Genomic DNA, 24,439 nt, shown 5'->3' on the forward strand with positions numbered 1-24,439 from the left:
CAGATTGGGTGACATTTAGGTAGCATTCTTAAAACAAAACATGCCCACTTTAGCCCTAGCTAATTTTGCTTCCCCCATTAAGTACCAGTTTCCACTCCCTTTCTTTCATATCAGAAATACTTCAACTGTCTTAACAATTCATAGATTCTTTGAATAAAAAATTATTAAAATTAAGCATTTTAAAGATGATATTACTAACTGGTAACATTGTTTGGCTAGTTCAGACAACCCAGTAGTTCAGATTGAAACAGACCTGAAATAACAACAAAATTAAGATAGTATTCCTTCTCCTTCCATACTAGGTACAAAGCTTCCTTATGCTTAAACATGGAGTACACTGAATAAAAGTCCTTTGGTCAATTTAGGGTAGAACATATTCTAAAAAACCAACTTTTTGGGGAGCTGGATTATAGATTTCACAGATGTTTTCATTGAACTTGATGCAAAATAACTGGCCATATTTTAGTTACTTGAAATTGGTGGCGTTTGCTGGGGGTGAGGGATAGGTGAGAGGGGAAACAAAACCTACTTCCACAGTAATTTCAGTCATTCAAAGCTACTCAAAGACAGAGAAAGAAAAAACCTCAACCTCTTTCCTTTCTCACTGCTCACCTGTAGCAGTCTGACTTTTGGTGTTATTAACAATTTTCCTCTACAGCAGTGTGGGGTAATTCAGATCAAAACATTTTACAAATGCAAACTGTCTTAACTGCCAAAGTAAAGATGGCATTAAAGCTGACATGCTTTGTTGGCTCTGAAACTATCTGAATGAAACCAATACTGTTTAAGAAAGCCATGGGACTATTGTAAAAAAAGTTTTCCTGTCTCAAATGCCTGAATACCGTAAAGAACTGACAAATGACTATTACCATAATTACTTTTAATAAGGGGTAACTTAAGTCTACAAGAAGACTATCAAAGAATTAAATTTATTAGATTAGAGAGTTTAAAAAAAGGGTATGGTTAATGTTCTCAAACATTATGGAACAAGAATCCTTAAAAAAAAGTTTACTATGAAACTGATGATGAAATTGCTTTTTACTAATACCATCAAAGCAGGTTAGTGTTATGATTATGACTTTGAATATATAAATAACACTTTCCAAACAGGATTCCTTAAAACACATGGTTTCATATCAGCTATAAAAGGATGTGATGCCTCTGTCCTTATGATTTACAAAATTATAAGATTTTTAGAATTCTAAGTAACAACACTCAGGCAGGTACAGGGTAGGGAAGAATGCCACGTGCAGTGTCAGAGTTACGCTATCAGCAGGTCTCTAGCATGGGGTTCTTCCTGTGAACAGTCCACACTTATTTAACTGACTGGTTCCATGGTTAAGCTCATTGCTTTCTGATTTAAAGGGATACTAATAAATAGATCTAGCATATGGAAGTTGTATTTTTACTCTAGCAATTCTGGCCACAGAGAACTATGGAGAAAATAGGCATGTTGAGAATTCTGCAGCCAAAAAAGGATTCTCCCAAATTATCTGGTGATAATAGCAAACTTGCCTTCTTCTAAACCTGATTAGAAACTTCAATTACCCTTCAGTAACGCTGCTCTTCATGGGATTAAAAAAAAAAAAAAGAAAGGAAAAAAAAAAAAATAGGTAACGCTGCCCCTAGGAAGACAGAAATTGCATGGAGGACTTTCAATATAACCTCCAGTTTGCAGCCCCAAACAAAAAACCTTGGTTCCTTCTATACTGAAATCTACAGTTTCCAACTGTAGACAAGGTAAAAAATATGTAGATCTAAGGCATGTAGCTTCTCTACCTAGCCACATTCACACCCAAAATGTATATCCTACCTTCACTATGGTTTTAACAAGAAAAAAAATACAAAGACAAAATCTGGCAATTTCTGGACAAAACAAAAAGCAACAAAACTATAGGTTTTGTATTAAAAAAAAGAAATGGAAAAGAATTTTGTCTCAAAGTTTTCCGAGGAAGAGACCTGGAGATGATTAATATATGTAAACACTGCCCTGTAATAGTTATAACAATAAATTATAAATCTAGCTTACCTTTTCCTCAAAACAGATATGATAAATGTAAGTGTGGGAAGTTATTTTACAATCCTCATTGCAGCCTGCTATTAGGCACTCTCAGTATCAATAGGTCTGCAAAGTTAGTTGCAATTTTTTTTTCTATTTTGTTCTAGAATAAAATCCATACGAAGGAAAGAAGATTGATGTTAGGAAATTTACCATTAAGTAGCTATTCAACATTCTTGACTTAATGTTGCCACGGATTTTTTTTCAAACATTTTCCCAAAAGCCAACGCCCGTCCCTCCCTAGCTAAATTCAGTCCTCTTCTGTCATCTGGAAAAAAATGGGAGTTACATATCTTTTGACCTCAAGGGTCAAAGTACTCTAACTGCATAGGAAACATCCTTCACCCTTCATGATTATGCAATTTCCTTAGATGAAATGTTGGCATTTTCATACCCAGCATGTAACAGAATCAACAATTTAAGATGCTATCAGATTCTGAAGTATGAGATTTAAAAGCATATTAAAACTTAAATTGCCTCGTGCCATTTTCTCAAGTGAAAAATAAAAAATAATGTTCAGAGTACACCCAAATTGGGATCACTCAGCACTAGCTGCAACTTGTTTGCATTATATTTGTTTCCTGCCCAATCCATTCAGGCTCCTCTGTAGCTTATATGGGGTAGGAATATGACTCAAAGTGCAAAAATAAAATATTTTACCATTTAAGGAGCAGGTTTCTGCTAAGTGGCCTAATTTTAGACCTCAATATGCCAGCACCTTTTTAACTCCTTGTTTTAAAACGGAATGTAAAAGCTACACAGTTAATATTCCAAGTGGCTAAGCTCATCAGCTGGGGTTCAAAGTCTAATTCTAGAACCAACCAACTCTCAAAACTACTGTACAAAATCATTAAACGTAAAGTGACAAATGTAATCACAGAGGTCAAATTACTTAAGGTACTAAATTTCTAGTGTTGTAAACAGCAACTATGTTATATCACTCCTGACTGCCAAATTAAAACTAAATAGAAAGAATGTATGTACACAATTGTTTTAAAAATAAAAAACAACAAAACCTTTTCATATCCACATATGTCTGAGATGGCTTAGTTCTGATGGCCAAGAATGAGAAATTTCAAAAACCAAAAAGTCACATAATGCCTGCAACCTGTTATAAATTTCAGAAAGAGAAAAATTTGCATGCATACCTCCCTACTTAAGGACACAGAACTTTAACATCTGATAAAACACTCCATTATTTGCTCATTAAATAACACCTTTAAAAAGTATAAAATTGGGCTGTCATCTGTCTAGCTAATAGTCACAGCACAAAGTTATTCCAGGTACTTTCATCACTAAAATTAAGCCAATTTTATTTTTATGGATGCAGCCATTTTCCCCTCATGCATACTTACTGAAGATCATACTGAACCCTCAGAGCAAAATAGGAACTGCACCTTTTGTTGATTTTGGTGAAAAATACCAGCACTATATTTGTACTCTGCCACCTTATGTATGGCTCCTTTCATTCTCTTCTTGTTTCAGGGATCCTGGTATATTCAGTATACTTTTCTTAAGGATGGTTCAGAAGGCAAAAATTAATTTGTTAGTAAAAAGGATCACTTTCCAGAGTTGCGTTTTTTAGAAAGACACAGAGATTAGTTCAAAGAACAAGTACTGCTCACTTGGTAGGGGTTTTTCCTTTGAAGAAAATAACGAGCTTAAAAAATTATTATTATTATTATTATTTCTTGACTAGAGTTCTACTGGAAATTAAAAAATCTTTCAACCAGCAAATTGCTTAAGTTGATTTGCTTAAGCTCAATAGGCAAATACTCAATAGGTAAAGGTAAGAGACTGACTTCAATCATAACATTAAGTCTGCCTAAAGAGAAGGGGCAGAAAACATCTACTTAGGCTTTCTGTTCAAACAGATACCTAAGGACTCTTAATTATTCTTTCTTGCTTGCTATAATCACAGCCTTGCTCAGGACAGGGAACTTTACTTTGTCAACATACAGGCCAAAAAGCAAGACATCCAGGAACAACCTAGGGGGAGAAAGCAAAGTTACTCACTTTCAACAACGACTGTATATTTAATCATGAACACATTACAAAGACAGTCTTCATCCAATTAGTCTTTTCATTATTGCTGGTTTTGAAAATGGCCAACAATATTCATTTGGGACTGTACCATTAACATTGCATTCAAAAAAAGAAAACATGGGAAACCAAATTCTTGCTCTCCTACTCTGCTGATATGCTCTGGTATTGGCTAGAGTATGGTAGTACAAAAAAAGTCTTGTTGTGATATAAAAGGCAATAAACACATCAATGGAATAATGTTCATGGGCAGCCAAAATGAAGAAGATTCCAAAGAGGTTGAGAACCCAGGATAAAGTGTGCAAGAAATTCCAGCTTCTTGGTGTATCTGGGAAAAGGACAGAAAGATCATTTTAAAACCACACTTCTTCCAGTGTTTCTCAGTCATATGTTTCTTACATCAGTCTGTTTCTCCCATTCTTCACAGAATTTGATGCCCTTCCCACAGCCTCCTCTGCAGCTAGTCAGTTGATATGCATAGAAGCACTAAAGATACTTACATTCAGTGACAAAGAAATTCAGCATAGTTAGGACGACTGTGTGGCCACTGAACATGTAATCTCCACAAGTGTGAACGCCAGTTAGGGTCATACCAAAGCCACTCCAAATGGCAAAGGCCCGGTGTAATTTCTCCCATACACTGCCATATACCTATAAAGAAAGCTAAGAATTAGTGCTTCAAATGCTTAGGGCAGTAGAGGCTCCTACCACTCCCATTGAAATTCAAAGGCTGAATGACTTAGAAATAAGATCTAAGCAAAAGCAACCAGACTCCCAGTCTAATTAATTGCAGACACCAAGAATGGGTGGTCAAAGCTTGGCTGTACTCAGAACTATTTTGGTAATTTAATGAAATCAATGCAATTCAAACTTCTCTACTTGGAGTTCCTTTATAATGAAAAGGTTACTACAACACAAAACTATTTCCAAGTTTTATACCCTATAATACAGTAGTATTTGCTTGGCTGTTCTTGTCAATAAGAAACAGGCTATGACAGCGACAATGGCTACCATTCAACATCCACTCTCCCTTCTTCACTGGTAATAGAATCTAAAATTTATTTGAAGAGGCAATGAACTCAACTAAAACATTGCATTTCCCACCCTCCCTTGCAGCTAGGTGTCGCTACGTGACTAAGTTCTGTACAATAAGATGTAAGTGGAAGTGTAAAAGATTTCTGGGAAGGCTACTTATAAACGAAAGAGACAACAGCTTGGAGGAAGTCTTTTCGACCTTTCCTTCTTCTAGCCTACAACTCAGACATGATAGCTAAAGCTCTAGCAGTCATCTTGGACCACAAAGTGGCTTTGAGGATGCAAGCCAAGTGTTAGGACAGGAGAGCAGAAAGACAGAAGAATCATGGATTTTTGATGACTCCATAAATTTATCACACTTGACCTGGATGGAGTACCTACTTTCAGACTTATGAGAGAGAATAAATCATTGCTTGTTTATTAAACTATAGCCACCGCAAAGTTCCTGTTATTAGTAGCCAAATCTAATCCCAACTCCCACGCATAAACTTAAAAAAGCAATCCATTTTGAGGAAGAGTTTGAGCAATGGTCACTTTTTTTAAAAAGGCATTTAACACATAATAATATAAAAAACTGCTGCAATTTTATGTGCATTTACTATGTGCAGCATGCTGCTATATGCTTTTATGTCATTGCATTTAATTTCCACAAAAATCCTATGAACTGATTCAACTGTGCAGATGAGGAAACTGGCTTTAGAGAGGTCACACAGCTAGTAAGTAACGTAATAATAAGAGGTCACACAGCTAGTAAGTAACGTAATAAGGATGTGAACACAGGGCGTCCAATTCCAAAGCCCTCTGTCTCAAAGAACAAAAGAAACAATCTTATTAGAATCACCATTTCATTAGAAATCTCACCTGATTATACACTACCCAGGCTTTCCCTTTGTGCCTCAGTTGATGGTAGGGAGAGAAATTCATTATTAGAGGAAAGGAAAGGGAAGGTACTAAAATATACATGGTTTGGTTCTTTCCATGACCTCTAATGAGAATAGGGTTAGAGATGTTACGCTCGTCAAAGTAAAAAATCAGGCAGTGAAGAACAAAGATAGCTAGGAAAATGTCTCAGCCAAGGACAGGAAACAAGTGATGCCAGGCAAAAGAAAGCAATAATTACACAACACTGTAAATCAACTATACTCCAGTAAAAATTTTTTTAAAAATACTGTATCACAAAAAAAAGGAAAGCAATTATTGCCCACTTACTCAAGTTTCCCCATCCTTTCCAATCTTAAAATGTCCCAAATATCCTTCCAGAAAAATAAAAATAAAAATTGAAACACAGCACAACAGAATGAATTTAGACACTTTGATGAGAAATTTGCTTTAAGTGTTTCTTTTCTTAAGGTGGTTCCATTGCCTAATTTCAAAAACAGGCATGTTCTTGGTTCTGCCTCCAAACCTACTACTTCTGGGAGTGAGATTTCAAGCAATTACTTTATTACAATGAAAATGCCCTACGGAGTTCACTGTAAGGGATTTGATTGCTGGTTAACATCACCTTAACTATCTAATTTTAATGACTGCTGCAAATACAGGTCAGTAAGTAGGTTATATTATAATTCAAAGCAATTAACAGTATTTAGGGCAGATTTGAATAAATATGTCCACATAAAACTAACTGATAATAAAAAACAGTCATTAGAGACAGAAAAAGGGCTGTCCATACTGTAGCGGGATGGTATCTAATTTATTTTTGTAGCTCATGTTGCAGCCCTATGCACATATATTTTTCTCTTTAGTGCTGATCCACAATCAAATCCCTCAGGTATAGGAAATTCTCTTTTCATTATAATAAGCTTACGTACTTCTTCTTTTAAATCTCTTCTAATCAATTAGCATACTACAATAATTGGGGGTAACTGCTCTATCCCTCCTTCACACCATGCACAGAAATTCAATAGATTTGCTAACTAAAGAATGTCACTTGCCACCTGGTTCTACAAGAATTAAGTCATTAGCCACTGCAGTCACTGACCTTCAACATACCCTGAAAAGACTTCAGGACACAGTCAGGAATGAGGCACTCTATGCTCTGGGAAAACTGACAGAAAAGGCCTTCAGGATAGTTAGATTTTTTTCAGGAGAAAATTTTATGAACCCAATTTCTTGCATCTTCCCATACTTAGAAAAACACTAAAATCATTAACTAAGACATTTGTTCCTCACGACTAGCAGCAACCTTCTACCAAGATGTGTGGCTTGATTGCACGTACACCTTCCCCAAGATCACATATATGCTAACCTTCCCCCTTACGTCTTCAGCATAGTTCCTCAGAGCTATCTGAGAAGCTGTCTCCTGGGCTATAGTCCTCAGTAAGTCTCGAAATAAACTCACAGCTCTCACGTTGTGCATTTTTATTTCAGTCGACAGATTAAAGAATTAAATTTAAAATATAAGACCATAAAAGTCTCAGATATCATCTTTCATTAATCAGAATGGCAGTGACTCCAAAAATTGTGCTGGCACGGTGATGGGAAAACTGACATGCACAGAGTGGTGACAGTAGTAAAAAACTAGTCTTTCCTAGTGAAAATGTGAGCAATATGTATCACAATTTTCAGTGTGTATGTTCTTTAATTTCCTAACTCCACTTCCAGGAATTTATCTTAAGACAATTAAATAAGTGAAAAACCATAAATGTACAAGGATGTTTATGACAGCATTGTTTATAAATAGTAAGATCTGAAAATAACTTAAATGTACATCATTTGGAGACTGGTAAATTGTACAATGGAATACTCTGCAGCTATTAAAAAGGATGAGGTATAGCTATATGTATCTCTTCAGAAGAAAGTAAACAACATACTATTAAATAAAATATAAGCTAAAGTACAATGTCTGCAATATAATCCTATCTTCTGTTTAAAAAGTATCTATCTATATGAACTTGTATGAATATGTAAGCATTGTTAAAAATAGTCCATGTGATATATAGACAACTATTAACAGTATTATTTATGGGGTGGGGTGAAAGAAGTGGGAATTTTGTGAGATTTTACTTTTTAATTTATATATTTCTATAAAATTTGAATTTTTACAATATGTTTATATAACTTTGTAACTAGAAAGAAGTACTTTCCCTTTTTGGAAAAAAAAAAAGAAGAAACAAAAACAGCTTTTATCTTAAAAATAAAACATTTCCTTTACACGAAATCCTAAATGTCATTAACGCTTCCTCCTTTCTTACTGGTCAGTCTCCTTATACCTGGAGAAAGTTTGGTCACTCTGCAGCTCAGGGCTATATTTTTAGTTCCTGATCTCCTTTGGCTGCTTAATCTTCCCTTGCAGGTATTTCAGCTATTTATATTGCAGTAGAAGAACAGACACTTAATTTTGTTTTACACTTTACAAACAACATTAAAATAACAAAGGTGTTAATACATCATTTGAATATTTGGGAACACATAACTAAAGCATGGAGGCTTAGAAAAGTAGGCTAATAAATTCTCTTGTCCAAATTTAATGAGTCACAACAGCCAATTTTATATATAAAGCACAGGTGATCTTCAGGGTTTTTAAACATTTTCTTATTTTTTACAGTAATTCATTACCCTGTTTTTTTGTTCCCATCTGCATAATCTATCCTCTCTCAATTTAACCAGAACAGAAGGTATGTCTACAGTATACCAAAACAAGCAACAAAGTATAAAACGAAAACAAAAAAATTAGCCATTATTTAAATATATCTCAGAAAGAGTAAAGTTTAGAGTAGTGGGTACTACATTTTAAATGGAATATGGTCCAACTGCAACACTTTTTAAAAAGGAGTGATGAGGACAGTGAAGGGGCCAGAGTGACGTCATATGAGGAACTAAAGATGTTGAGGATGGTGAGAAAGGGAAAATGATAATCGAAAGTTACTTTTTTTCTGTAGCTCTACAGCATTGAACTAGTTAGTATCAATGGATAGAAGTAACAGGAAGGTAGATTCTGGCTTAAGATTTTTACCAAATTATTTCTAGGGGTTTATTACAGATATTGAAAATGCTGAAAAGCACATTTTAATGTTAAAAGCAAAGTCTTAGCCTTAGTTCATATATGGTGCCATCAACACACCAAGAAAAAGAGGAAAGAATGATAAAGAAGGCAGTATGCTACCTTTCCAGTACACTGTAGGTGCTGTCCTGGCACGGAGAGGGAGGTCACAAACATGGTAAAGCAGCGAAGCAAGAATACAGTGCCCATCAGACTACAAAGCCTTCGCAGAAGTATTGACCTGTGAACAGTGACCAAAAAGGGAGAAAGATCAGAAGAAAACAAACCAAAATACCTCAGGCATCTAGTGTTTACTTAGAGGGAGAACAAGCAGGAAAACCATTAGATTCTTTGAAGAGGACAGAAATCTTAGAGACCATCTAAAGCACTGTCCAATAGGATGATGGAAATAGACTATAATAACTGCACTGTCCAATAGGCTATATACATGTGGCTCTTGAGCATTTGAAATGTACAAGTGAGGAACTGAATTTTAATTTTATTTCATTTTCACTAAATTAAATTTAAATAGCCACATGTGGCTAGCACCTGCCATGCTGGACAGTGCAGACCTAAGAGCATCATTTCACTGTTAAGAAAATATGGCTAAGAGAAAGTAAGAGTTATGCAAGAGAGAAGTAAGATAGTACCTAGACTGACTCTTAGCTTAGTGTTAGTTTTATTACTCATATATTGTCATAACTTATTTAATGAGAAGTAAAGTTAAATACGTGATTCTAGGGAATTTTTTTGCTCATTAATGACATTGTAAATTGGTTGACAGTAATTATATAATAAACATTCTTTAATTTCTCTTAAATTTAAGCTATAAAATACCAAGGGGTTTTTTTAATACTAAGTTTTACATTAAGTATATCTCTGACAATTTTTTTTAATGTCTTAAACCAAAACAGACTATATGATTCTTAAGTACAGAGACTTTACTTAAACATTTTTGAAATGCTCCTCCCACCCTCAAAAAAAAGTACTCAACACAAGGTTAGGTAAGTTTCAAACTTCAGTGTGTACACCTGGGATGGAGCTCAGGAATCTGCATTTTATTTTTTTATTTTAATTTTTATTTTTTTCACTTCAAATACACTTCTGTTTTATTTTCTTTCTCCTCTCCTCAAGGAACTCTAATTATCTATACGGTAAACCTTCTTCAGGCTATCCCCTCAGTGTCCCCAAATATTTCATCTATTTCCTATCTTTAAAAAATTTTTTTCTTCAAATTATCTTCTGATTCATTAATTCTCTCTTCTGCTGGATTCAACCTGATGTCATACTCATTACTGAATTCTCAATTTCAGGGATTTTAAAAAATGTGTTTACTTCTAGAGTTTCCATTTCATTCTCTGTTAAAATTATCTTGAACACAGTTAGCAGAGTTACTTTAAAATCTGTATCTGGTACCTCCATTTTCTGGATCCACAGTGGGTCTATTCCATTATTTATTGTTTCTCTTAAATTTTGATCATATTCTCTTACATACTTATGTACCCCTTTATTAGTTATTTACTTGAGTGCCAGATATTATATATAAAAAATTTTAGAATTAAATTTAGGCCTATATTATCTTCCCAAAGAGAGATTTGATATCTCTTTTGGCAAGTGGTTATGGGCTTTAACAATCTGGGGTCACCTTAATGCAATTTTAGAAACTGAAATTATTTCAAGCTAGGTTTCAGTCCCTGCAGGGTTTGCTTCATTTCTGGTTCACTACTACTTCTAGAGTGTAGCAGTGGTAATGTAAAAAAAGAAGAAAAGAAGGTAAGAAAGAGAAAAAGTAACACTGAATGGAGAGGGTCCCAACTCAAAGCAGGAGGATTCTACCACTTCTCACCTTTCTTAATAGCCCTGCTCTCCAATATTTTGGGAAAACACAGGAGGCTAAATTGAATATACTGTCATCCAGAGAAGAATTAAATTCGTTTCTTCTGAGACCCAGTTAGCACTACTGACTTGAGAACACTCTAGCCCATTCCAAAATCCACAGCTTAATCTGGGAGTCTTGGTATCAGCCACTCAACTTTGTTACATACCTAAGGCTTAGTCTCCTTATCTTAGCTCTGGCATTATAACCAGTGGAATGCTTTTTCAGAGATGCTTACTCATTCCTCTGATTGTACACCACAGATTATTTTTTCTGTGTTTTCTTTTTCATGTGTTTATGTGTTTGGGGCTCTTGGAGATTTTCCTTTCTTCCTGCAAGTTCAGTGATGCAATCCTTTCTTAACACAGGATTTATGGTGAATCTTCTTACCATATGGTGGAAAGTCCAGAGCAAAAGTCTCTGCCTTCTTTTTTCCACGCTATCATTTTGTGAGGTTTTTGAGGAAGACAACATGGAATCTGAATTTTAACAAGAGCCCAGGTGATTCTAGAAAGTGCTACAAAGACCACACTTTGAGAAACACTTTCTTTGACTAATTAAACATCAAAACTTGCATTTAGCTGGTCACTGCTACGCTTTGCTAAACCTACCAAGGTTTCCTATATAAGGTAAACTCTTTCTTGTTTTGAAGAGTGGATAAATTCAAATCTACAGGGTCTTGTGAGGCAAAGTTAAACCAGAAAGCAGCAGTGATACATGTGTTTTTAAACCACCTCTGGTTTTAAGCAATCCAGTTATAAATATTGTTGCAAAGTGAGAGAGAATGAAGTGCAATATGGCCTAAAAGTGTGACAAGAATAGCAATCATCAACCCTTCTTTTCACCTTCAAAGCACTGAAATAACTGCTGCTTAGGACCTAAAGCCCATCACTGTGGTTTACCTCAAGCATTCCCTGGTGAGGAGAAAGAATAAAAAATTCACGAAAGTGTCCCTATTCCTCTTCAGTGTCCAAAGACAATGGATAGCAGACCCACAACTTTATCAGATCTTTTTTTTCTTCACTATGCCTTTTTTTTTTTTTTAGTTGAAGAATGGTTGATTTACAATATTGTGTTAGTTTCAGGTGTACAGCAAAGTGATACAGTTATATACATATTTATATATATACACACATATATATTTTAGATTCTTTTCCAATATAGGTTATTATAAGATATTGAATATAGTTCCCTGTGCTATACAGTAAATCCTTGTTGTTTGTCTATTTTATATACAGTAGTATGTCTCTGTTAATCCCATACTCCTAATTTATCCCTCCCCCCTCCACTTCCCCTTTGGTAACCATAAGTTTGTTTTCTATGTCTGTGAGTCTGCTTTTCTTTTGTAAATAAATTCATTTGTATTACTCTTTAGATTCCACACTATGCCTTATTTTTTTACTTAAATAATTTCCCCTCATTGAAGTAGGAAAGTAGCCTCCTCTTATGCGTCTCTCCTTTTTTTTAATGCAAAAAACTTCTTCCCTTTATATCTCTTGTGAAAGTGCAAAAGAAGCACCTTCCCTATTCAGCAATTTTCTATACCATCTGAAGTAAACTACACTTGCTAGATGTGCACGGTGTGCAAAATGACCTCTTTTTTAATGCGCCTCCTCCAAGCAGAGAATAATTTCTTCCACCCAAACATCTGACCAAAGACTGTCCCTTGGAGGAGTTCCTAGCCTTCTATAGAAAGTGACATTTCCGATTTGTTTCCAAAGAAAGGCAACGCTAGACTTAGATTGTCGTGGTTGGCCCATGGCTGAATATTGCCATCTCTAATCCTTCCCTGCAAAATACCTTCAGAATATTACTAAATATGTAGGTACTACCTCAGGCTGACTCTTTTGTTGATCAAACCCAAACAGTTTCCTATGTCAGTAATTATAATGTCACAATGACTAGAGAAGGAAAGTAACAAGGAAACAGCAAAGGAAGAAACAAGGTTTGATGACCTTTGCATAAGACAGTCAAAACACTTTCAGTCTTTTAATGGAATAAGAGAGGTACCTGTGCTTGTGAAGAAGAAGAACCAGGAGCCAAATATAGCACAGAATCATGCCACATACTTCTGTCATGGCGAAGGCCCATGGAATTCTAGGAACGCTGGAACAGAAAAAAATTTAAATTTTGGACTGACAAGAAGTATATGTATGTAAATGGCGCCACCCTGTCAGTAAGATACTCTGCTAATAATGACCTTAAAATTGTTTTCTTTAACTTTTTTTTTTAGTTAATTAATTTATTTATTTTTGGCTATGTTGGGTCTTCGTTGCTGCATGCAGGCTTTCTCTAGTTGCGGCGAGCGGGGGCTACTCTTTGTTACGGTGCGCGGGCTTCTCATTGCGGTGGCTTCTCTTGTTGCGGAGCACCGGCTCTAGGCACGCAGGCTTCAGTCGTTGTGGCATGCGGGCTCAGTAGTTGTGGCTCGCGGGCTCTAGAGCGCAGGCTCAGTAGTTGTGGCGCACGGGCTTAGTTGCTCCACGGCATGTGTGATCTTCCTGGAACAGGGATCGAACCCATGTCCCCTGCACTGGCAGGCAGATTCTTAACCACTGCGCCACCAGGGAAGTCCCTGTTTTCTTTAACTTCTACCTCTTTTAGAAGATGATATCTGGAGAACCTGGGGAAAAAACTGTTTCATAAAGTACCTCATTTACCGGGACCTCTTTGTTGTTTGTGATTCCCAGTCATGGTTCCCTGTAAAGAAATAACAACTTTTTTCTCCTTTCCCATAGCATGGCAGACCTATATACAGGACTGCCCCCAAAAGACAGGGGGGAAAAGGCTCGCTTCTTAAATGGTGTGCTCATTTCAGAGTCCAGACAGTCAGGGCTTGAACTCAACTACTCTTTTTTTTAGTATATTTTGTTTTCAAGCAAGTAAACAGAGTTTTTGTTTTGTTTTACTCCTTTCTTTCTCTCTCTGCCTTCCTTTGTTTTATATTTGTTTTCTTCTATCTTTTCCATTGTTGTCTTTCCTCACCAAATCCACAGCTCCTGTGATTACCCACTAGTAAAAGACATGCCACATTCTCAATTAAAAAGAAAGAAAGAAGGGGGCAGGGAGAAGAAGAAGATGAAGAAAAAGAAGAAGAAGGAAGAAGAAGGAAGGAAAAGGAGAAAATGAGGAGGAGGAAGAAAAGAAGGAGGAGAGTGGTGGAAGGGAGGAGATGGAAATGAATTAGTCCAAATAGGTCATCTCTGGGTGGTAAGATTATTGACAGTTTTATTTTTATTCTTTGTAAATTTATACTAAAAATTTTTATACAATGGCATGTTAATTTTATAACTAAGGAAATAAAGGTATTTTTAAAAAGAAGACATGAAGTCTGAAAGATATTAACAGTCTACTCCAAACCTTATTCAGAGTAACTGAAGAGAGTCAATTGTCTTCATTCAGGGACTCATCTTTTACCTATTACCTCAGAAAATAAAGACTCCTCTTGTGAATTTTTAATCTATTGCTGCCTTATTTATCTGGCATTATGGGGGAAAGGGTTATTTCACATAATAGAAATTTTCAGATAAAAGATCACTTTAAATGACTTCTAAAAATTTAAACTTTTTAAATGAACATTAAAAAAACCTATATATGTATGTATGTATACGTGTGCATATGTATACATGTGTATATACATATGTATATATTTTAAATAGTTTTACAGTGTATATTGTAAAAGTAAGTTTTCTGCCCCACCCCCAGCCTAAACCTAATTGTTGCTCTCCAGAGGCAGTCACTTTCATTCTTCTGTTTTTTTGACATTATATCTTCTAGTCACACACACAAAAACACATACACACACATACACACACTCTCTCTTTCTCTCCCATGCTCTCAATATTATTTCATAATTTTGTTTAAAATAATTTTTGGCTTTTACTTGATGAAATGTTTTAGTTCATAGCTAAGACAATGGAACGCAAAGATTAAATCCCTTTCTCGTACAACTTCTTACAATTCTCCAGAGCTAATAAAAAAAAAAGTTTGTTCTGTTTCTTGTGTGCCTATCACCAATCCATCTTCAGACTATTCTATCAATTTCAAAGTTTCCTTTGGAGAAATCTCTCCTAGAGCTCCTTCTTTAGAAAGGCTGCATTTTCCAGTCCCTCCTGCATGGCTATTTCTTGGAATAAAACTTAACCCTCATCTTGGGAATTTCTCTTTTCTATATTGGAACCTCTGTTTCCTGAATCCCACGTCCTCCTCTTTCTCAGTTTACTCCTTAGTTTTGATGTAGTGTATCCTTGAATTATTTTCTCAGAGGAGGGATGGAGGATAAACTTGTTTTTTTATGTCAGATTTACTGAGGTTTAATTTACAAACAGAAAAATTCACCATTTTTAGCTATACAGTTCAAAGAGTTTTGACAAACACATTCAGTCATGTAATCACCACCGCAATAAAGACAACATTTTCATCACTCCAAAAAGTTCCCTTGTGTCCCTTTGTAGTCAATTCCCTTCCTCACTTCCAGCTGGGGGGCTACCACTGATCTGATCTCTGATTCCTATAGGTTTGCCTTTTCTAGAATGGCATATAAATGCAATCACACAGTATTTGTCCAAATACCTTTTGTATCTGGCTATTTTCACTCAGCATAATATGTTTCAGATTCATCCATGTTATTGCATGTACAATTAATTCTTTATCTATTCTTTGTCTACAATTTCCTTATCCATTCACAGGTTGATGGGTATTCTGGGCTATTTCCAGGTTTGGGTGATTATGAATAAAGACCACATACAGGTCTTTGCATGGACGTATGTTTTCATTTTTCTTGGGTAAATACCTAGGAATGAAACTGTTGAGTCCTATGTTAAGTTTATGTTTAACTTCTTAAGAAACTATCAAACTGTTTTCAAAGCAGTTGTACCATTTTGCATTTCTACCAGCAAAGTATGAGAGCATCAGTTGCTCTGAATCCTTGTCAGGCCTTGTCATTAGCAATTTTTTTCATTTTAGCAATTCTAGTAGCTGTGGGGTTGGAGAGTAAATTTTTTTGAGACTTGCAAATTTTAAAATACCCTTGGGTCTAGCCTTATGTCTATTTGGTAGTTTGCCTAGGCAGAACATTTTAGGTTAGACATTATTTTGTCTCAGAATGTTAGAGGCATTTGTTCCATTGTCATCTCACTTCCACGATTGCTAAGAAGTTTGATGCTATTTGGATTTCCAATCTTTGTGTGTTACTTGTTTTGTCTCTTAAGAAGCTTTTAGGATCTTCTGTCTATACCTAGTGTTCTGAAATTTTTCATTTCTTGTACTGGGTGCTCAGTGGGCCCTTTCAATCTAGGAAGTCACATTCTTTGATTCTGAGAAATTTCCTTTTATTATAGCTTAGATAATATCTTCCTCTTCATTTTCTCTATGTTCTTCCTAAAACCCCTATTTTTTCCACTGTTGGGCCAATTGGATTGATCTTACTTTTTCTCCTCTACTTCTTATCTCTGCTCTACATGCTGGGCAATTTCATCAAATCCATGTTCCAATTATCCTGCCCGATTTTAAATTTCTACTTTCATTTTTTATTTTTCAAAAGCTTTTTTTCTCTGAACTTTCCTTTTTCATAGTCTACTGTTACTGTCTCATAGAATGCAATATCTCTTATCTGTGAGTATATGAATGGTTATTTTTTTTGAAGTGTTCTTCTGTTCCCTATTTTGTGTTTCCCAGTTAGCTTTTTTTCTATTTGCATTGATCTGTTTTCCTCAAATGTCTGGTGATTCTTGACTGACCGTTCATATTTGACAGGGAAGTACTAAAAAAAAAAATAATGTGATGCTCTGTGTGCATGGACTGAGGTTGTGAAGTATGGGTTTCACTGTGATAGAACAGAGGTCTAGTTGATGAGATAGGGATATCTCTCCTACCACAGTATCTGTAGTCCTTTTCTCTTGTGCAGGTTTTCCAAGGAGAGGAATCTGTTCTCCTGCTTGGAAGACTGGGGCTGGGTATGACTGGGGCTGGGTATGACTGGGGCTGGGAACTTAGTCTCGTTACTTAAGGAAGGGAGCTGGAAGTCTCTGTGATCTAGATCTACAGTTAATCACTTTGAAAATACAATGAAAACAGGTACCTTTGTTCTCATCTGGGCATGGTGTCCCCGAGTCCAGAGTCCCTCACATTCAACTACTCTGGTGAACAAACCACCTGTCTTCTGTTGCAGTAGAACAGGTCTTAAATTGATTTTCAACCAGTTCTCCCATATTTAGCTCCTATCTATACCCAGTCTTGAGAGATGTTTGATGCCTCCTGTTTTGAGAGTTTTTCTGGAGCACTGCAGTACAAATAGACTCACCTCTTGGGCACCGCTAGTCCCCACTCCCAACCTCACAACAGACACTTAGCTTTCTACTTTCCAAATTTTCATTATTATCACTGCTTCTGCCTTCATGGGATTATTGGGGGCCCCCACCCCCACTTTTTCTTGTTTCTTTTTTAGTGAAGTGTAAGGAAATTGTCAAATGTGTTTTCAATATCTCATATTTATTCTGATGCAATGCTTTCTAAAATGCATTATACATGTTATGCCTTTTTTTTCTGGATAGAATTTAATTTTCTTTCATAATTCATAGTCATCACTGTGAACACTGATTATTACACTGGACATGGTAATGACCTCAGAGACTACTGAGAAATGAAAGGCAGTGAAGCCCCAGATTAATGTGGTTTTTCCATTACTTATGTGTGCTTTTTATAGTGCTTCTGTTTTCTCTATTATGGTTATTAGCTATCCCTCCTCACATATAAGTGGGCCTGCCTCTAGAAGCATCTCTATCTCCTAATTTTTTGTTTATGATGTGCTGAAGCTCTTGGAATTGTGTCAAGTAAGCTTTAGAAGCAGACTCTGAAACAAAGATCACTGTGAAAGTTATTAGGAATGTTCCCAAGGGAAAATATAGGGTAGTGGGGAAATGAGATCAGGAAGGCAAGGAAGCAAGGCAAGAGTGAGACATCAAGCAAAGACCTGTGGTAAACTCAGGCAAGAGTAACTTTGGCTCAATCCTGCGAGGAATCTGGGAGACAGTGTAGGTCCAACCTAAAAGTTGTCCTAATTAGGGCAAAGAGAAATGAAATATTTATACACCACCTCATCAGTCACTGGTTAAGGGCTGCTGCTGAAGGGGTGTAAATTTCCAAGTGTTTGGCTCTCTTTTTAAGCAGGCAAAGTGTATTCCAGCCCAAGAGCAGTTCTCCAACAAAGACATACAATTGCTGGATGTTGGGAGTATAAGTGTGCAAGAAAATGAAAAAGAGATCTGAGGGGATATAGGAGGAATGCTGACAGCACCTGCTACCATTCTCCTGTGAATAAAGTTTAGACACTTAAGAGCATGGGGCTTTGTAGCTGGTGGCACTGTAGACTGTTAGGCAAAATTTGGTTTCAAACCCCCATTGCAAATTGAAAACATATGTCTATACAAAACTTTGTATATGAATGTTCATAGCAGCATTATTAATAGTAGCCAAAAAGTGGACACAACTCTAACCTTCATCAACTAATGAATGGATAAGCTAAATGTAGTATATCCAAACAATGAAATACTATTCTGTAATAAAAAGGAATGAAGTACTGACACATACTACTTATATGGATGAATCTTAAAAACATTATGCTAAATGAAAGAAGCCAGACACAAAATAAGGCCTCGTATTGTAATGGCCATTATATGAAATGTCCAGAATAGACAAATCCATAGAAATAGAAACAGAAAGCAGACTGTGGTTGCCAGGGTCTGGAGGGAGGAGGGAAATGGGGTGTGACTGATAATGGATATGAGTCTATTTGGGGTGTTGAAAACGTTCTGGAATTAGTGGTGATGGTTGCACAACTTTGTAAATATACTAAAACCCACTGAATTGTACACTTTAAAATCCTCAAGATCAATCATTTCCCTCTTTCTTCCCATTATGCCTTTCATAGTCATCTATAGAACCTCAGCATCCTCTGATTCTCTGATTTCTTGAGATTTTAGTTTTTGGTTCACTGTCACTCTCCAAAACTTCTCCTGTTGTGGTATATATCCTTCTCACTCCTCTTTTTATTGCTCTTCCTATGACCTTGTCTTTTACTCTACTTCAGCGACCCACCCTCCACGGTTATAAACTGGATCTTGTCATTATCAAGATTATTCTTCAAAATCTCAACGTCAAGAATTCTATACTAACCAACACCTCTTGTCTTTCCATCTTATTCCTTCTAGTACTCCAACTTCAATAATTCTGAGACCCCAAATCCATAGATCTTATAACACTTTCACTGTCCTTCACCTACCTCATATCCTCCTGTCCCTCCTTATCTACCTATGTCCATGGTTAGTCATTATAATCACTCCCTTTCCTCTTTTTCCTTCATTGCATTGCCTAGCAAAACTTCAAGTCCACTTAAATCCAATTATCTACCTATTCTATACCTGTATCTGTGCAGTTGAGTGAGGCTGGTAAAAACACACAATATCAACATGACTATTAACCTCAAGGAGGTCTTTAGTGCTGCTACTACATCACACAAGTCTATTCACTCTCACAGATGACTATTTTACACTTCATCCTTTCTCCTCAAACCTCCGACCTTCTGTCTCTTCTAAATCTCTGTTCTCAGAGGAAATAAAAACAATCAGCAGAGGACTTCCTCATGCTTTACCATCACATCTAGCAACCTTATATCTCTGTTTCCATATTTTCTGTCTTCCCCTCTGTTATGAATTAATAGACCCTGTGCCTAAGACCAGCCTCTCCCACCCACTAGATCCTACCCCTTTTCATCTACTCAAGGATATTATTCCATCAATTATACCCTCTCTTTCCTCTAACGGTATCTCCTTCCCTCTAAATTGGGTCATTCCTATCATCAGTACAACAATCATGCTATATAATATAGCCCATCCAAAACAAAACCCTGGTGACTCCATATCCTTTCCTCCTTTCTCCAATACAACTCCATTTCTCTGTTGCCCTTATAGAAAAACTTTTAAGGGCTTGTAAGACTTGATTGTTTCCAATTTCTCTCTTCCCATTCTCTTCCTCTCTCTCATTTCTTTAGCCAATTTTTTTACTTTGAAAAATTCTGATCATAACAAAAGAAAAGCTGAAAGATAAACACTTTATATTCTTCACTTAAATCTATCAATTGTTTACAATAATTAACATTTTCCCATATTTGCTTTACTTCCCTCTTTCTATACAAACCTAAATACACATACACACTCTTGGAGGAGACTAAACCCTTCCCAAAATAAGTTGCAGACATTATGACACTTCTCCCCTAAATACTTCAACATGTATCTCCTAAGAACAAGGATACCCTCTTCATAACCCAATACACTATTACACCCAGGAAACTGTAACACCAATTTAGTGTTAAACTGTATCATTTAATATGCCATCCATATTCAAATTTTCCTAACTGTCCCTAAAATGGCCTTTATAGCAGTATTTTTTTTTTCTTGATCGAGGATTCAATTAAAGTTCACGTACTGCGCTTGGTTATGGCTCTTCAACTTCCCTTATAATTCCCTTGAAGAACTTCCCCTCTCAGTCCACCATTTTTTGTTTGTTTTGTTTATCACTATGGGTTCATAGTTTCTTTTTCTTACTCAGTATATTATAATCCATTACCATCATTATGCTTTTTGATGTTCCAATTGTCCTAATTTGATCAGTGGGAGTCCCTTAAAACCAGCTCATATGTTCTTTTGATAGGTTTCCACTTCCTTGCTTTATGGCACAAAATCTATTTCAGGCTAATTTTATGCTTACCATGCCCCAGACTTAAAATTAGCCATTTCTCTAAGGAGCCCTGGTCTGTCCCTTTAGTACAGATTGGTATTTAGAAACCATGATCTGGATGCTCATGGTGCTTCACAGCTACTGAGTTTTTCCTACAAACCATTTCACATCAGTTCATAGAAATCTTCCTCATTCTTTTCCATGATTAAATAGTACTCTATTGTGTAGATGTACCACAGTATATTCAACCAGTTTTCCATGGATAAGCATTTATATTATTTCCAATATTTATAATTATTACAATTAATGTCACAATGAATAACTCTGTCCATATGCTGTTTCATATTTGTGGAGACATACCTTTAGGTAAATTCCAGTCTCACATTCTCTCTTGAACCCATTATAATCAGGCTTTTGCCCTTATTAACTCTTGTCAAAGTCAACGGTCAATTATCCTCATCTTACTTGACCCCTTAGCAGCATTTGACACAGCTAATTATAATTTATTCCTGTCTTCTTAAAATACTTTTTTTTTTTTAACTTGGCTTCCATAATACTCTCTCACTCTCTCTGCCCTGACCTCCTCAGTCTTCTTCTTTACTAGTTTTGCCTTACTTTTCTGACCTCTAAACATTATACCTGTTCTTGGGCTCAATCTTCAATCTTCTTTTCCCTTCTAAACTCACTTCCTAGTAGACATTATCTAATATCATGGCTTTACCTACACTTGTAACTCCCAAATTTCAGCCTAGATCTCTCTGAACACTAACTCATCTTTCCATCTCTTACTTGACTTCTGATTTGGTGTAAAAGATACTTCAAACTTGACATGTCTAAAACCAAACCCTTACTTTTCTCTTCAAGTCAGGTCTTTCCACAGTCTTCCCACCTCTATAAAGGGCAATTCCATCCTTCCAGATGATCAAGTCAAAAATCTTGGAATAATCCTTGAATTCTCTCTTTCTCTTACACCTTACATGCAAATCCATAAGCAAATCTTGTTGCCTGTATGTACATACATACACACACACACATATATATACGTACATATATGTATATCTACACACACACACACACATATATATATGTATGTACCACTACTCTTCTCATCCAATCCACCCCATCTTTGTCTAGATGAATTCAATAATTTAACTAACCTCTGCTTTCCCATCCCCACCCCCGGGCTATTCTATTAACAATTAGAGTGACCTTTTAAAATGGAAGTTAGATGCTCTACTCTTCTCCTAAATGCTTTCCAATGGCTTCCCTTTTCACTTAGAATGAAAGCTAAAGTCCTTACAATTGTCTACAAGTACCTACAAAGTCTGGACTCCTGTCTCCTCTCAGATCTCATCTCCAACTGTTCTCTCCATCTCGCACTTGCTGTTCCTTAAACATGCTAAGCCTACTACCAATTCAGGATTCCTGCACCTTGCTGTTTCCTCTGCCTAGAGTACTCTTTCATCAGATATCCACATGCTGTCTTCCTTACTTCCTTAGGGTCTTCTGTTGGAAAAATTGTGTACGATAGAACAGGGAAGGAGATATAGGGATCTAACAGCTTCTTAAACAGCTTTCTTATTTTAGCACCACCCTTTCACCCACAGTATCCAGAGCTTTGAGAAATCTGCAAGAGAGTTTGGGTTGGTTCTCAGTTTTCCCGACTGCTGCTTTAGAATTAGGTTACTTTAGCTCTGCTAGTTGCCACTCACCCATCTGCTTTTCTTTTTTTTTTCAATAATCATTTATTTATTTGGCTGTGCCGGGTCTTAGTTGCAGCATGCAGGATCTTTTATTTGTGGCATATGGGATCTAGTTCCCTGACCAGGGATCGAACCCGGGCCCCCCGCAATGGAGTGGGGAGTCTTAACCACTGGACCACCAGGGAAGTCCCTCACCCATATGCTTTCAAACTCCCAAAAATGTATGGCTGTTTTCTCCTCTCTTATCTACCCTTTCCTTGTAAGTTTACAACTTAAGACCAACAAACAAACACAACTTCTTTACTATACTTTTAGTCAGGGCTTAAGAGAGAATAAAATGTTATATATATGTCATTCTGCCATCTTAACATGGACATTTTAATTCATTTCATTTAAAAAAACCCATATACTATATAAGGCACTTTCAGAAGGGCACAACGTTTTATAAAAACAAATAAGACAGCACTACAAACTTTAAAAAGATTTTTTAAAACCACAAATATAAAAACTAATAGTTTTGAGTTTTGTTCTATTCTTATTTTTCATATAATATACTGTATTCTTTTTTATGCATTCAGTATTTATAAAAACAGAATACTATCCACAAATCAGTTTGTATTTGTGATAGTTCTAATTTATTTGATGATACATGAGACCTCCCCATATTTTTAAAAGAAGCAAAACCCTGTTCATCTTTTTTTTTTTAAAAAGTAAACAAATTCCATTTATTACATATAACATTCCAGGAAACCCTTTTAAAATCTGAAGTGCCCAAGGAGCTATATAACATAGCTGTAGAAAAATAAATTAAGCGGTGGTTCTTCCTACTCATCTAGGCTTAAGGTCTAGTTTACTCTAAGGGAAAAAGGCAATTCTAAAGCATATCTTTATATACTACCAGATAAAGCAAATGGGAAGTATATATCAACCAAAACAACAATAATAAACAACATAATTATCATGAATATATCATTATCACTGCTAGTACAGCTATCTTCTACAAACTTGGCAACTAGAAACAAAACTTACCTGTCTAAGAATATATCCGGGAGTGGTGGATAGGTCTGCATGTCAGGCACTCGCTCGTGCACTATAACCATTATGAAAGATGTAAATCCGAACACTATAAAAACATATATACAACTCAATATGGTCTTCCAATACTCTGGGTCCAATCTTCGAATAGAATGTTTGTTTTTACCATTCACATACTGGTATTGATCAGAATTCAAATCAGTGATGGGTCCGTCACAGTCGTGTGAAGGTTCCCCATTACAGAGCCACTCTGCACTCTGAATAGCACTGATGAAAGGGCTCATGGAACTCATGGGACTGTCACTGTTGTATCCCATCTCTTCTAAAACATCAATATGTATTTTCTGCAATTTTCGGACTGACAGCATTAACCTTTTAATGTCCCCTAAGACTTTGATTTCCAGAGGAGGAGACCGGAGATCATATTCAGTCAACGTTAGCAATGTGATTCCATCAAGTCGGTGCTTATTGCATAAAATGTCCACATACTCAAAAAAGCCTTCATCCTTCAGCCAAACAGCTACATGCTTGGTAGTCCAGCGGCGAATGCAGAGCTGATTAGGAAAAGCCATTTCCTCTTCCACTGCCTGTCAAGGGAAAACAGGAAAATAAAACAAAAATTTCAGGGTGTCCTAACAACTCCTTTGAAGACAAAATAAACGTAAACACATCAGAAACAGTAATTCATCTACACTGCCCTATTGGCTTCCGGACGAGAGTAAAAGAAACAAAAATTATTCATTAATGAGTAGTTTTCAACAGATTAACATTCTAATAATTATATGCATATAACCCCAATAGCAGAAGGAAAGCTAATGACCGAACATTTTTACAAAATGTTTTTTTGGTAATATTTTACAAATGGCTTTTCCACACCACCGCAAGCCATAACTTAATTAGAAAAAGCCTACTGGTGAGAACAATTGAGAAAAATAACTCAACATTTTTCATAAAATGAGATATATAGAAAGATT

General features: G+C 36.1%; 1 protein-coding gene across 2 annotated transcripts in view; it reads right to left on the reverse strand.

Annotated features, from left to right (window-relative positions):
- Window positions 1–3,945: 3,945 nt before the first annotated feature.
- The window catches only part of SAMD8 (sterile alpha motif domain containing 8), a 38,200-nt gene continuing 17,706 nt past the window's right edge, over window positions 3,946–24,439 (reverse strand). Inside the window, exons 2-6 of one of the 2 annotated variants that reach the window (XM_061197162.1) lie at window positions 23,460–24,052; window positions 13,006–13,101; window positions 9,243–9,360; window positions 4,603–4,753; window positions 3,946–4,430 (exon numbers count right to left, since the gene is read on the reverse strand). In XM_061197162.1, coding sequence (XP_061053145.1) covers window positions 4,126–4,430; window positions 4,603–4,753; window positions 9,243–9,360; window positions 13,006–13,101; window positions 23,460–24,052 — 1,263 coding nt within the window. In that variant the 3' untranslated portion in view covers window positions 3,946–4,125. Of the gene's footprint in view, window positions 4,431–4,588; window positions 4,754–9,242; window positions 9,361–13,005; window positions 13,102–23,459; window positions 24,053–24,439 lie in introns of those variants that run through there. The other variant, XM_061197170.1, reaches the window with a different exon arrangement.

The sequence above is a fragment of the Eubalaena glacialis genome, chromosome 1, assembly GCF_028564815.1.
Source record: "Eubalaena glacialis isolate mEubGla1 chromosome 1, mEubGla1.1.hap2.+ XY, whole genome shotgun sequence".
Classification (NCBI taxonomy): Eukaryota; Metazoa; Chordata; class Mammalia; order Artiodactyla; family Balaenidae; genus Eubalaena; species Eubalaena glacialis.